At 39.8% G+C, this 13,364-nt stretch overlaps 1 protein-coding gene across 1 annotated transcript; it reads left to right on the forward strand.

Moving 5' to 3' along the window:
• Nucleotides 1-608: 608 nt before the first annotated feature.
• On the forward strand, nt 609-10,974 carry slc22a6l (solute carrier family 22 member 6, like). Its single transcript, XM_010870583.5, has 11 exons — nt 609-1,864; nt 2,236-2,795; nt 2,955-3,058; nt 4,599-4,753; nt 5,021-5,189; nt 5,274-5,397; nt 5,786-5,901; nt 5,992-6,206; nt 6,317-6,425; nt 6,699-6,902; nt 6,985-10,974. Exons 2-11 carry the CDS (start codon nt 2,382-2,384, stop codon nt 7,076-7,078), a joined length of 1,704 nt encoding a protein of 567 aa, XP_010868885.2. The 5' UTR covers nt 609-1,864; nt 2,236-2,381; the 3' UTR covers nt 7,079-10,974.
• The last annotated feature ends 2,390 nt before the right edge of the window (nt 10,975-13,364 follow it).

Here is a 13,364-nt window from a genome sequence, read left to right on the forward strand (position 1 = left end):
GTTATTTAACAAGGGGTAGTCAGTCAGTCAGTCAGTGACTCACTCACTCAGTAAGAGACATTTGCTCTTCTTGGCTGGCTCCGCTTACGCGGTCCAGCAAAAACTGGGGTGTGAGGTCAGAGACACAGGCTTTGGTCTTGTCTTATCTATTATCTTTAGTGTCTGAGAACTGTTCACAAAGCATACCCACTTTGACCCATCATCCTGCCGAAGCAAAAGCGCGTTTTTTCCTGGTTCCTTCATTTTGCATTCTGGTGACCAGCCTTCACTGTGCTTTTCACACTGGTGGAACCATTATCATGTCGCATTATGCTGGCTTAAAAAGCTGTTCAATTTCTACAGAAATCCAGCAAGAGTGGTGAAAATATCTGTTTATATTATCACTGTAATACAGGGCTCAACTGTAAAAGACACCTGGGTCCCATGATTTCTCTGTATAAATGTTAGTAAAATAATGATGCATAAAAAATATGAGAAAATCAGAAAAAATTATAATATACAGATTTCACATGAGATGAGTGAGCTTTTTGTCAAGTGTCAAGGTGTGTTGTACTGTTACAGTGGTATATCCCTGTATCTATATATATTAATGTGATAGGGCTATTTGGCTTCCATTGGTCCTGGAGCCATTGTTAACATCAAAGGCTTTATGAACTTTAATGAGCATGAGGATAATTTTGCCCAAAACATGATTGCCTTTGCCAGGAGTCTGACACTTCCAAGTCAATGATCTGAAGCATATTTCGACGCCACAACGCTTATTTATTTTTCAGTTATTTTACCGATTACCATAATATTCGTTTAATAATTTATCGCCCTGAAACACCACAAAAACTAAAAAAACTGAACATGCTGGGAAAAGTAATGAGATTAAACCAGACTGACCATCAAGATCAAACAAAAACCATCTTGATCAGCTAAATAGAAAAACAATAAGCTTGACCAGCAAGATAGAACAACAACCAACTTGGCCAGCTGGAACAACAAGCAACTTTGTGGTAAACAAACATAAGCATACAACTATCATAACAATATGCTGGCATATCCAAAACCCAGGAAATGCTAGCCACAAGTAGAACAAAATAAACCATGATGGTAAACCTGCTATCAAATGACCACCTTCACCAGCATCCATCCAAAACTCAATATAGACCAGAATGGACCAGCTTAAAATGTAAACTGGTTTAATATTTTTTTTTTTTTACAGCAGGGGAATTCAGCATGAATGAATTGCTCCGAAATCACTAGTTTTCCCATAATAATCCCCTCCCACAATCCCCAACACACACACACACACAGACACACTAACCCTTGCTCTTACTAGCAATCAAGATTTTGGGACGTCTGAATATACAACAGACTACTATGGATCGTGTGCCTCTTTGAGTTCATTGTATTAGTGTTGATCCTCTCCAGTGGATGAGGAATGGCTTTGTAACAGTAAGGACTCTGCTTCTGCTTCAACGGTCAATGGAAAAAGTAAAGAACAGTTTCATTGAGCTTATTATTATCCACACTTAGAAACAATCTATTTCCTCAGAAAAGAAATTCCAGAGGAGATTAGCAAACAAGGGATAGCAAACAGAAGGTTAGAGTTTTTTTGTGGCTGCTTTTTTCAAGGAATACAAAAAAAAGCTAATGGTCTGAATGGATTTTTCATCTCTCTCTGAAAACAACGCATGCTGTGAAAGCTGTGTTTGTTCACAGTAAGATGCCTGCTAAGATCTGGACAATACTTTAACAAAGGCTGGTGCATAACGGAATCCATACAAAAAAAAATCACCTCAACGAAATAATCAGACTTTGTTTCAGGTCAAACATTTTTGTGTTTTGTCCAAAAACATTTTACTGTGGGAATTTACAGGTATGTTCACTTCCTGCTCTACACTAACATCGGACAATGACTTAGTTTTCAGATGAAATGATAACAGTAATTATGAGATCACAAGGCTAAGAACGATTTGCAAGCTGTAGTCAACACAATGGTCACTTCAAAATCTGTATCCCTCAGAAGGTATTTGTGTTCCTGATTAAAAAGTAATTATGAAAAAACATTTAAAAAATTACTGAAATTATTTAGCCCCTTGAATACATTTCAAAAGATCAGGAAAACATACCATCAACAAATTGTCTGTTATCAGAATTTAAGTAAAACTGCAAAAGAAATCCAGTTCTTTATGTATTGTTCATATTGCACTAATTCTTGCTTTTAATGTGCTTCTTTACTTCTTTCAGAGGTAGTATACTGCTGCCCGTATGAAGAATGTTTTCCTTGCTGGCACTTTGAGTGTGTTTTTTGACCTTGTGAAGGCAACGACCTAATATAATTTTACAGCAACTTTTCTCCTTAAGCAAACTCCACTTCTGGTTGGATCACAGCTATGGCCTTTGCTGACCTCCTGGAACAGGTGGGCAGCACCAGCCGCTTCCAGGTCATTCAGGTGACTCTGCTCAGTATGCCCATCCTCATGATGGCCAGTCACAATCTGCTCCAGAACTTTGTGGCCTCTGTGCCGCCCCACCACTGCAACGCCCCCCGAAACCTATCCCTGTCCAGCCTGAGCCAGGAGCAGACTCTGCTAATCACTGTGCCTCGGGACAAGAATGGCAGGCCAGAGAAATGCCAGCGCTACGCTGCTCCCCAGTGGCATCTGCTAAGAGGGAATGGGACCTCCAGCCCACAGGAGATGGACAGCAGTGATTACATGGATGAGCTTCCAGCAGCCGAGCTGCAGGGCTGTAAAGACGGATGGGAGTACCACATGGGAGAGATGAGCTCTACAATCATCTCTGAGGTAACGATCACACCAAATAGTTATGTGGTCGTTTCAAACACATTGAAATGACTATTAGGATACGTTCAATGATGCAAATGACCCCTGTTGATGTGTCTGAAATACTATGTTTTACAAAAATGATGGAAAGCCATGTACTTTGTCTTTTTCTCTCGTCAGTGGGACTTGGTCTGTGATTTTCGCTCGTTGAAGGAGACGGGACAAACCATTTATATGGGAGGGGTGCTTTTGGGATCTGTAATATTTGGGGGACTGTCGGACAGGTAGCGCTTAGATTTTCTTGTTTGATACATCTTCAGAATGATTCAAACAGGCAGAAAAGGCCTGGTTGCTGTCTTCGATGTTTTAGTGAACTTACAATACCGTTCAAAAGTTTAGGGTCACTTACAAAGGTTTTGAAAGAAAAGCAAAATATTTTGACCATTAAAATAACATCAAATGTATCTGTAATACAGTGTAGACGTCAATGTTGTAAATTACTATATTGGAAATCGCTGATTTTTTATGGACTATTTACATAGGCATACAGAGGCCCATTATCAGCAACCATCACTCCTGTGTTCCAATGGCACGTTGTGTTTTCTAATCCAAGTTTATCATTTAAAAATGCTAATTGGGCATTGGAAAACTCTTTTGCAATTGCAAATGTTAGCACAGCTGAAAACTGTTGTGCTGATTAAAGACACAATAAAACTGGCCTTCTTTAGACTAGTTGAGTATCTGAAGCATTAGCAATTGTGAATTCAATAACAGGCTCAAAATGGCCAGAAGCATAGATCTTTCTTCTGAAACTCATCAGTCTATTCTTGCTCTGAGAAATGAAGGCTATTCCATGTGAGACATTGCCAAGAACTGAAGATCTGGTGGAACTACTCCCTTCACAGAACGGGAGTGGGAGGCCCAGTGCACAACCAAGAGGACAAATACATTACTGTCCAGTTCTAAAAACAGACGCCTCACAGGTCCTCAACTGACAGCTTCATTAAATGGTAGCCACAAAATACAAGTCTCAACATCACCAGTGAAGAGGTGATTCCAGGCTGCTGGCCTTTTAGGCAGAGACCAAATGAAAAGATCCTGGAAGAGTGACACCATCTGTCAAGCATGGTGGAGGCATTCAATTTGCACAGTGTGAAAGGGATCTTGAAGAAGGACGGCTATCACTCCATTTAGCAATGCCATGCCATACTCTGAGGCCGGTGTTTGACTGGAGCCAATGTCCTCCTATAACAGGACAATGACCCAAAGCACAGCTCCATACTATGCAACTATTTAGGGAAGAAGCAGTCAGCTGGTATTCTGTCTATAATGGAGTGGCCAGCACAGTCACCAGATCACAACCCTGTTGAGCTGTTGTGGGAGCAGCTTGACCGTATGTTACGTAATAAGTGCCCATTCAGCCAATCCAACTTGTGGGAGGAGCTTCAGGAAGCATGGGGCAAAATCCCTTTAGAGTTCCTCAACAAATTGACAACCAAAGGTCTGCAAGGCTGTAATTGCAACAAATCGAGAATTCTTTGACAAAGGAAAGTTTGAAAGACACATTTATATTTCAATTAAAAATCATTATTTCAAACCTTCTAACCTGTCAATGACTATATTTCCTATTCATTTTGCTATATGTCCTACTCAAACTCATTTCATGTACGTTTTTATGGAAAATAAGGTCATTTCTAAACTTTTGAATGGTAGTGTATATAAGACAACCTCTGCTGCAAACACAAACATTTTCATGCAAAATACTGGAAGCCTGCAGTTACTCTTCAGATGATAATTGTTAACAGCCTCTTCACTCGTATTCAGATTTGGGCGGCGTTTCCTGCTGTTGTTCTCCAACCTGTTGATGGCAGTGGGAGGCACATGTGCTGCCTTCTCCCCTTCATTCCCCGTCTTCTGCGTCTTCCGCTTCATCACTGGCATGGCCATATCTGGCCTGGTGCTCAATTCCTTCTCTCTCAGTAAGTTACAGGGAGCGATAGATGCTGTAGGCAGGGAACTTAAAACACAAACGCTGAGCTGATGCTCGCCAAATCAATGGGATGACAGGGTAGCCTAGCATTTACAGTGTCTGACCAGTAACTGCAAGGTTGTGGAATCGAATCCCTGACCCAGCAAGAAAAATCTGTAGTTATTCCGAGAAAATCAGTTAACCCTTACTGCTCATTGGTTGTTACAATTTTTTTTTGAAGTGTGTTAAAATAGTCTGTCTCTGTTACTCTCTGTAGTTGTGGAGTGGATTCCCACACGTATACGGACAGTGGTGGGTACAGCCACGGGTTACTGCTACACGATGGGTCAGCTGATCTTGGCACTCGTGGCCTACTTCATCAGGGACTGGCGCTGGCTAATGCTGGCCGTTTCCCTGCCTTTCTACATCTCTTTCCTCTACTCATGGTGAGAGCCCAGGGACGCCATGACACGTTACCCAGCCAGGCCATTTCAATTGAACACGTGGTTTATCCCATCTGACCTCTGCAGGTGGTTTCTGGAGTCGGCAAGGTGGCTCGTCCTGAACAGGAAGTCTGAGCAAGCGGTCAAAAATCTCAAAACTGTGGCCCGATTCAATGGACGCCATGAAGAGGGTGACAAAATCAACATTGATGTAAGAAGCTTTTTGTGTGTGTGTGTCAGAGAGAGAGAGAGAGACAGATCCGTGTCTATGTGTACCTGATGTCCTCAAAATATAATAAAACCTAGTTTCTTGACAGGTCCCCACTAGGCACAATTACATTTTCTACTTAGTTGCTAGAGGGGTTACTTTGAGGTTTGGACATTACTAATTTAGTTTAGCTGTTAAGGCTAGGTTAAGTTTAGGTATGAAAGTTAAGTTATGAGGTTAAGGTAAGGGTTAGGTTTAGGGTTAAAGAATAGAAAACAGATATTTCTGGGTCAAGGTTAAGTCTCAGGATCCCACAAGGATAAAAAGACTAACACTGTGTTTGTTACTGAACGTCTCTTGTGAAAGTACTGAACATTGTTCCTGTGTCCAGATGCTGCAAGAGTCCATGAAGAAGGAAATGTTCTGCTCTCAGGCCTCCTACTCTGTGGTGGACCTCCTCCGCACGCCCATCATTAGAAACATCACCATCTGTCTCAGCGCGGTCTGGTTCGTCTCTTCCCATCACTCTGTCGTCATGACGACATGGCAAAAAAAAATATCTTTACGACTTTGTAAATCAACATTTATTCTCTATAGGTTCTCGACCAGCTTTGCCTACTACGGACTATCCATGGATCTGCAGAAGTTTGGTGTGGACATCTACTTGATTCAAGTGATCTTTGGAGCGGTGGACATTCCTGCCAAAGTAGTGGTTACTGTGTCCATGAGCATATTTGGTCGGCGGCCCTCACAGTGTGCTTCCCTCATACTGTCTGGAGTCACCATTTTGTGCAACCTATTGGTGCCGTACGGTACGTGCTTTTACCTGCATGGGGTTAAGGGTGTCAGTTGTTCTGTTCTCCAGTGCTGTGTTACCAGCACAGACGTGATTTCACTGACTGCTGTTTACACTCCTGTGCAGAAAAACAGACCGTGCGCACAATTCTGGCAGTGGTGGGTAAGGGTTGCCTGGCCGCATCTTTCAACTGCTGCTACCTCTACTCTGGAGAGCTTTTCCCAACCGTTGTTCGGTAACCTCAACTTTACTACTGACATCTATCACCATCAGGCACTATTACGGTCCTGGTTCCTCTATTGTGGCCTGCTCTATGTGAGCGGAGCGACATACACGTTAATACTTCCATATAAACACAAATGTTAATGCCTTCCCCCTCGCGTGGACAGTCAAAGGAGCAAACGTTTCTGAGCCAAACGGGGAGTGCATTTACAGTGATGAATTCATCTAGCAAAATGTATTGTGTTTGATGGCTGTGGGTGATTGTGGATCCTTCTCTGTGCTCCAGGCAGAATGGTATGGGCTGGGTGTCCATGATGGCTCGTGTAGGGGCGATGGTGGCCCCTATGGTGCTGCTCTCAGGAGAGACCGTCCCTTGGCTGCCTGGTTTCATCTATGGGGTCGCGCCCATCTTAAGTGGGTTGGTGGCTATCTATCTGCCAGAAACGCTTGGTGGAGCTCTGCCTGACACAATCCAAGACGTGGATGAGAGGTGAGGAGACTCTTTGAATTTCTGCCATAATGTTAGAACAACACACAACCCTAAGCTAAGCCTGTTTTTGTTTTTCATTTAGAAGTGGCATGAAAACAAGCCCCATTATCTCACCGAAGAAGGAGGAACTGGCCATGACTGACATAAATAATTCCTTGCTCAAGGAAGCTCCCTGAAGACACACTTATCCAATGTTAATAACTTTGTCTATAATAGATAGTGCCTGTAATCTGACTAGATAGTGCCTGTAGTCTAAATAAATACTGCCTGTAGTCTAAAGAGATACTGCCTGTAGCCTAAATACTGCAGAGTGCCTGTAGTTAAAACAGATACTGTCAAAATTCGGCCTGTAGTCCACACAGATATTACTTACTTGAAAATCTATACTGCCCTCTCTTTGTATTTTGACAGTGGAGCTAATACTTACGTGACATCCAGAATGTCCACTTTTATTTGATGGTATTTTTATTTAAAGGTTTTACTCTTTAGAATTGAAAGCAATTAATTTAGTATAAAGTTAAATGTCTCTTACAGTGTATTAGAGCCCTCAAAAGTTTAGTATTCAGTACCACAGTTTAGTATCTAGGTTAAGACTTCATTTTAAGAAGTGCTTGTTAAGGTAATTACACTGTAACAACTGGTGTAACTGAGTGTAACAACCCATTGTTACCAACCCATTGTTACTGATAGTAAATGTGGTATGTTATTACACACGTAACAATAAACGCTTGTTACCATACTCATATAGATAGACAGATTTCAACAGAATTCAAAATTCCCTTTTTATTTGATTCATTAACATCAGTTGGAAAATAACATCCTTTGTAGATGCACAGAGTGGGCGAGAGATGATAGCCCCTGTTCAATAGCCAAAGTTAACATCTCGCCAGCACTTCCCTAAAAGGTCAAATGTGACATCTGGGTTAAATGTGTAGGTATGTTAGCGTAATGTTGGCCTTAGTACAATGCAAGCACCATCTGTTAATCTGGATTTAGCAAGAAAGTACAAAAGTTAATCAAGAGTAAATAATTGTGATAATATTGTATTTTACCAGGTGAGTTGATGAGAACACATTCTGATTTACAGTAACAACCTGGGGATATGTGTTCTTACACATTAAATAACCCATTCTGACAACATTGTCCTCAGTTTAATGCTTCTTAAGTACGTTTTCGATTAAGCGTATTAAAAGGATCATTTCACCTACATTCATACAGTATTTCAGTGACATTTTGCTTACACTGAGTTGTTCTTGAAGGCCCATGGAGTCATTACATGCCTCAGCAAGCCATTACTCATCTCTGTCCCAGCCTGGAATTAACATTATTAGCATTGTCCATATTCATGAATTGAAGCTGCATTGAACGCGGAAACTTACTCATAAAACACTTAAATTTTTTTTTAAATGAGAGCAGAATTAAAATAACTGCTCTCACTGTTCTTCTAAGACACACTGCAAACTAAAAGCAGGCTGGATATTTGTATGAGCACTTTGTGACAACTGCTGATGCTAGAAGGGCTTGATGAAATACATTTGATTTATAAAAGAAAAAATATGAAAATGTAATGCAGTACAGTTATTCCTATTTACGCTTTTTCTCTGAGGTAGTATTTCACTTCAATTCACTAATTTACTACATAAGTACACATTAGTTACAAATGAGTACCCTTCAAGATACACTTCATTTTATCTAGGTATATCCTGTGTAACAACTAGTAGTTACATTGTATCTAGTGAACGGGACATTTACTGTGTTGTGTGTTAGTCTGTTAAAACTCTAATCTAAAATTAGCATCTATCTGTAAGCTTTAAGCTAAGGGCATTGTTGTCGGTGTAATGTACAGTAAAAATCTACCGGTTGTTCTCAGTCAACTCACCAGGTAAAAGAAAATACTATCACAATGAATCACTCTTGGTTAACATTTGAACTTGGTTCCCGGTGTCAATACAAAATGTAACCCGCGCTGCAGCCCTGCGGGCATCAGGACAATGACCAGAAAAATAAACACAACAAATCAAAATCAAATTTATTGACATTTGGGGGACATTTAATTCTGTTAACTTTCAGAAGATGAATGACTGAAATTGTAATAGGTGATTGGTTGTCTTTGGTACAATAGTATGGCTGTGTCTATTATATCAAAATTTGGATCTAAAGTTTTTGACCTTTTATTGGGTCTGTTGCGACAGTAAGCAAGAAGGGAAGCACAGACTGCTTTTTGAGAGGTAAAACAGATGACAGGCTGCATACTTCCTCAGCGAAGTTGTAACCCATCATCGCAGGACTCGCGTAAATATGTCACTAACTCGTAAACCGCAATTATGTTTAGTATGAACATTTCAGTAGTGCTTTTACGTTCAATATCAAGAGATCCCAGTGCTATTGTTCCTTAATGACTTACAATAACAATCATTATCAACACGTGAAGTGCCATTTCCCTACAATCGGAAACCGACTGCAAGTCGGTTTATTAATTTATTCATAGTTAAATAAAGTGGCTGTTTGCAAAGGCGATGTGGTTGGGGATAGAAGACGAGTGTTTCCAAAACCGACTCGAGGTGACCTAACCCAGACATCCCAACCTGCAGAAAGTCGTTTCGGGGAGGTGGCTTCACTGGCTACTCAAGCGATTTGTGGTCAAATCATTTTCTCATAGGTAACATTCAATCCAAAAATATTTACCATCTTCCCCTAAATGAGTTAACATTCATACTTGCTGAAACTATGCAGTATATACTGCGTCATTCTGAATGACTGGGTCACCACACAACTTTGATTGATGAACGTTAACAACAAACACATGTGAATGAGCGCATATCACAAAAGGACTTAGAAATGTTGTATATCAATGTCATGGTATGTAAAAATTGGGATTGGAATTTTAATAGTAGTTAGAAAAATCTGGTTCAAGTTGATTTATTGCAACCAAAAAAATACGTAAAGGTAAAAATACATTTGGGAGGCATAAATTAATACACACACATTTACTCAAATACTCGACTAACCGCACTCATCCCTACTGGGGATATGTTGATAGCAAACACGATTGCACTGATTTATGTTCATACTGAACGTAGTTAGTTTACAAGTTAGTCGTATAATGTGATTCCTGAGATGTATAGTTACGTAAAAGGGATGTTAATTGTATTAGAAAAACAGGAAGACTAAAAAGTAAGCCTCAGAACACCAATACAAGCACACTAGAAATTACACAAACTATTTGGCTAAACTGTATCTGCTACAGAAAAGTAGTTTGCTTTGTGAGAGTAGGCAGAACCAGAGATGGATTCTGAGGTCAAACCTCTTCTTTGGAGTATCCTAACAGATTTTTGCGTTTTAATGTAACTTTATATTAGCACTTCAAGCCAGTGTACTAGATTTTAGTGTAGTTTTATAGATGTTTTATAGTTGAAAAAGCTTTCTCTCTATGGAATGGTATCCTCTTTAACATGAATTTATAGCCATTTAAATCAAATTGTTTAGGTTTTACGATACTAAACAACAAATGATCAAAAAACAATCTAATTCTACTTCTTGGTAGGTGAAGCTCTGTCATTTCTGTGGTCTCCAGAAGGCCATATCTCCTCTAAACACGTTCCCTTTCTCTATCGAGGTACGTCGCAAATGAAACCACAAAGTCTCCTACTGTAGCATTATAGAATATTCTTCAATGAAAAATTTGTGATTTTCACTACTGTTCAGAAAGAATAATAATTGTCAAGTCAGTACTACTTCTATCCATTAATTCATGGCAAAAGTAAAATGGTGCCATAAAATTAGGATGCACTGTAAAATGGGGTTGAGAGAAAGGTAAGGTATATTTATTACCATGGTTCAGTGGAGAAGAGAATGAGGTTAGACACATATGCATGTGCGTTCACTGCATGCAAAACCTGAAAAGGAAAATCAATCACACCGTAGGAGCCATTTGTGTTCTAGAACAATTTTGGTTATTCTTTTAATGTAGTATCCATTATACTTACCTATCATCCAGTGGGATGGGAACACAGACAGTTTCTAACCACAGAAACATGTTTATATTGTACTAGAAAGAATAAAGAAAATAAACACCCTAGATGTATTTTGTGATTGTCTTTTTTTAAGGAAGTGTGCATTGGAATCATACCGTTTCACTGGAAAGTGGCTTGAAAAAACATTTATAGTACACTGTTACACACATCTTCAAGACCAATATAGGCTCTAGTGGTTCCCAATTCCAGTTGAGTGTAGGATGCACCGATACCAGTATCGGGTATCGAGCCGGTACTGGGCTCATGTACTTGTATTCGTACTCACAGTAATATGCCGATACCACATCATGGAAACAAGGAGTATGATAATGCTAGCAGCGCAGAACCACAACAATTGCCGCAGACAGACCTTATTGGCTAACTTTGCAGCAAATACTGGAGAAGCAAAATAAAATATCCAGAGATGGCCCACGGGCAGAAAAAAATGAAAGGGCAGAGGCTCTTGCTGAGTTTATGAAAGCTGCACTAGCAATTTATTTCAGTATTTCAGTATTTCAACACTACTGTTGTTTGCTCCTTGGGGTTTAAGGCCGGGTGTCTCTGTAAAGCACTTTGTGACAACTGCTGTGGTAAAAAGGGCTTTATAAATAAATTTGATTGATTGATTGACAGTAAAAAAAAAATATTACAGCATTTTGCAATTACTCACTGGTCAGAAAGCGGTTCCGCACCAATGCTGATAGAGAATGAAGTTCCGCACCAATGCTCGATAGAGAATGAAGTTCAGAAGAATAATAATAAGAAAAATTAAATAAACCTGTTCCAAAAAAACAGCGCTAACTTTGAGTCCGACGTTAGTCTTAGCCTTACTAATTTTAACTTAGGGTTCCCTAGTGGTGGCAGTGATGTGTAGCAGATGAGACTCGTAAAAATGTAAATAAAATACAATCAGGAGACACTGAAGTGAAGATAATTGTTTATTGAACAGATTATGTGATGACAGAACGTCTTCGTCAATTCTACTTTAAAAGTGTGCTCACCTCGAGGATAGTTCAGCTGTTTTCTTGCCCAAAAATGCTGAAGTTACATTTAAACTACGACTTGATGGCACACGCGCACAAATCCATTTTCCTCAGAGAGAGAGAGTGGCAGAAAAAAAAGAGTGACATAGACCTATTATCTGAACAACATGACGTTTTTATTAACCACTACAGGACTACAAAAAACACTGATAAGAAGTTGCATGATGTTCTATTAAATCATCTTTATTAGCATCTAACATTTTAGAGATTGAATAGACAAAACCGAAATAAAATGCTCATAGGCTATAGGCTGCTGACTAACTTCACACAAAAATACAGAGCTGTCTATAACTATTTTTGATCTCTTGACCATTGATTTATCTATTTTATTCAGGCAGCCTTATTTGTAGCCTATAGGCCTAATAAATATTAACATTAATTTGATTACATTTCTGATATTTTAAAACCCAACGCAGCACAAACGAAAATCTTTACGGCACAAACCAGCACAAACGGAGCACAAATGAACGAGACAATTTTGGGTGAATTTGGAGCATGTGGGGGGGCTGGTGACATCATCGACAATAATTCAATGTCTAATATTTTAAAACCCAACGCAGCAAAAACAAAACCTTTACTGGCACAAACCAGCACAAACTAAGCACAAACGAACAAGACCATTTTGGGTGAATTTGGAGCATGTGGAGGGCTGAGTGACCTCAGAATGACCACCCAATATTATTTTAATATCTAAAAAACTGAAGCAGCTCAAACAAACCTTTTAACAGCACAAACCAGGACAAACGGAGCTCAAACGATTGGGTCTATTTTGGGTAAATTTGGAGCATGTGGGGGGGGGCTGATGACGTCATCGTCTATAGTTCAATTTCTAATATTTTAATTTCTAATATTTTTGACTACGTTTTGCGTTGGGTGGGGGGCCAACTTCACGCAGGTCTAAAGTTTAAGTATTTTGCTTCTTTGCAATTTTCTTAGTTGTGTAGACGAGGGAGGAATTGACAGTTTGTCATATTGGTCTCTAGCTGCTCCCATAGCGTACTAATGCTATATATGTCAGCCAAACCTCAAACTACATACTACATAGGACAAATTTGCAGATGATGAGTTGTGACTAACATACTGTTTAGTGTATAGTAAGCTAGTATGCCAGTATTGGGACTGATTGGGAAACACTTTGCGTCTGAACATTAGATAAGTTTGTCTTGACTTAACATCACGCAAAGTTTGAATATTTCGCTAGACACCACTAAGCGTTGTGTTAAACTGACTAGAAATTCAATAGCGTCTGCATAAAGTGTGCTATGACAACAACCAGGAGGACTTTGGCCAGGGACAGCAATGAATCTTTCGAGCCTGGTACTCCACAAGTGTGGGCCAAGACCTCATGTCCTCCTACGTTTAAAATGGCAGGAGACAGGGGAAATGTAGAAAATGCATTCCTTAGA

Source organism: Esox lucius, chromosome 7 (genome assembly GCF_011004845.1).
Source record: "Esox lucius isolate fEsoLuc1 chromosome 7, fEsoLuc1.pri, whole genome shotgun sequence".
In the NCBI taxonomy this organism is placed as follows: Eukaryota; Metazoa; Chordata; class Actinopteri; order Esociformes; family Esocidae; genus Esox; species Esox lucius.

What these genes read in the sequence shown, in the direction of transcription:
- slc22a6l (XM_010870583.5), top strand. Translation starts at nt 2,382, where the DNA reads ATGGCCTTTGCTGACCTCCTGGAACAGGTGGGCAGCACCAGCCGCTTC. An exon ending in GCTCTACAATCATCTCTGAG is followed by an intron (nt 2,796 to 2,954) that starts GTAACGATCACA and finishes TTCTCTCGTCAG; the next exon opens with TGGGACTTGGTCTGTGATTT. An exon ending in GCTCAATTCCTTCTCTCTCA is followed by an intron (nt 4,754 to 5,020) that starts GTAAGTTACAGG and finishes TACTCTCTGTAG; the next exon opens with TTGTGGAGTGGATTCCCACA.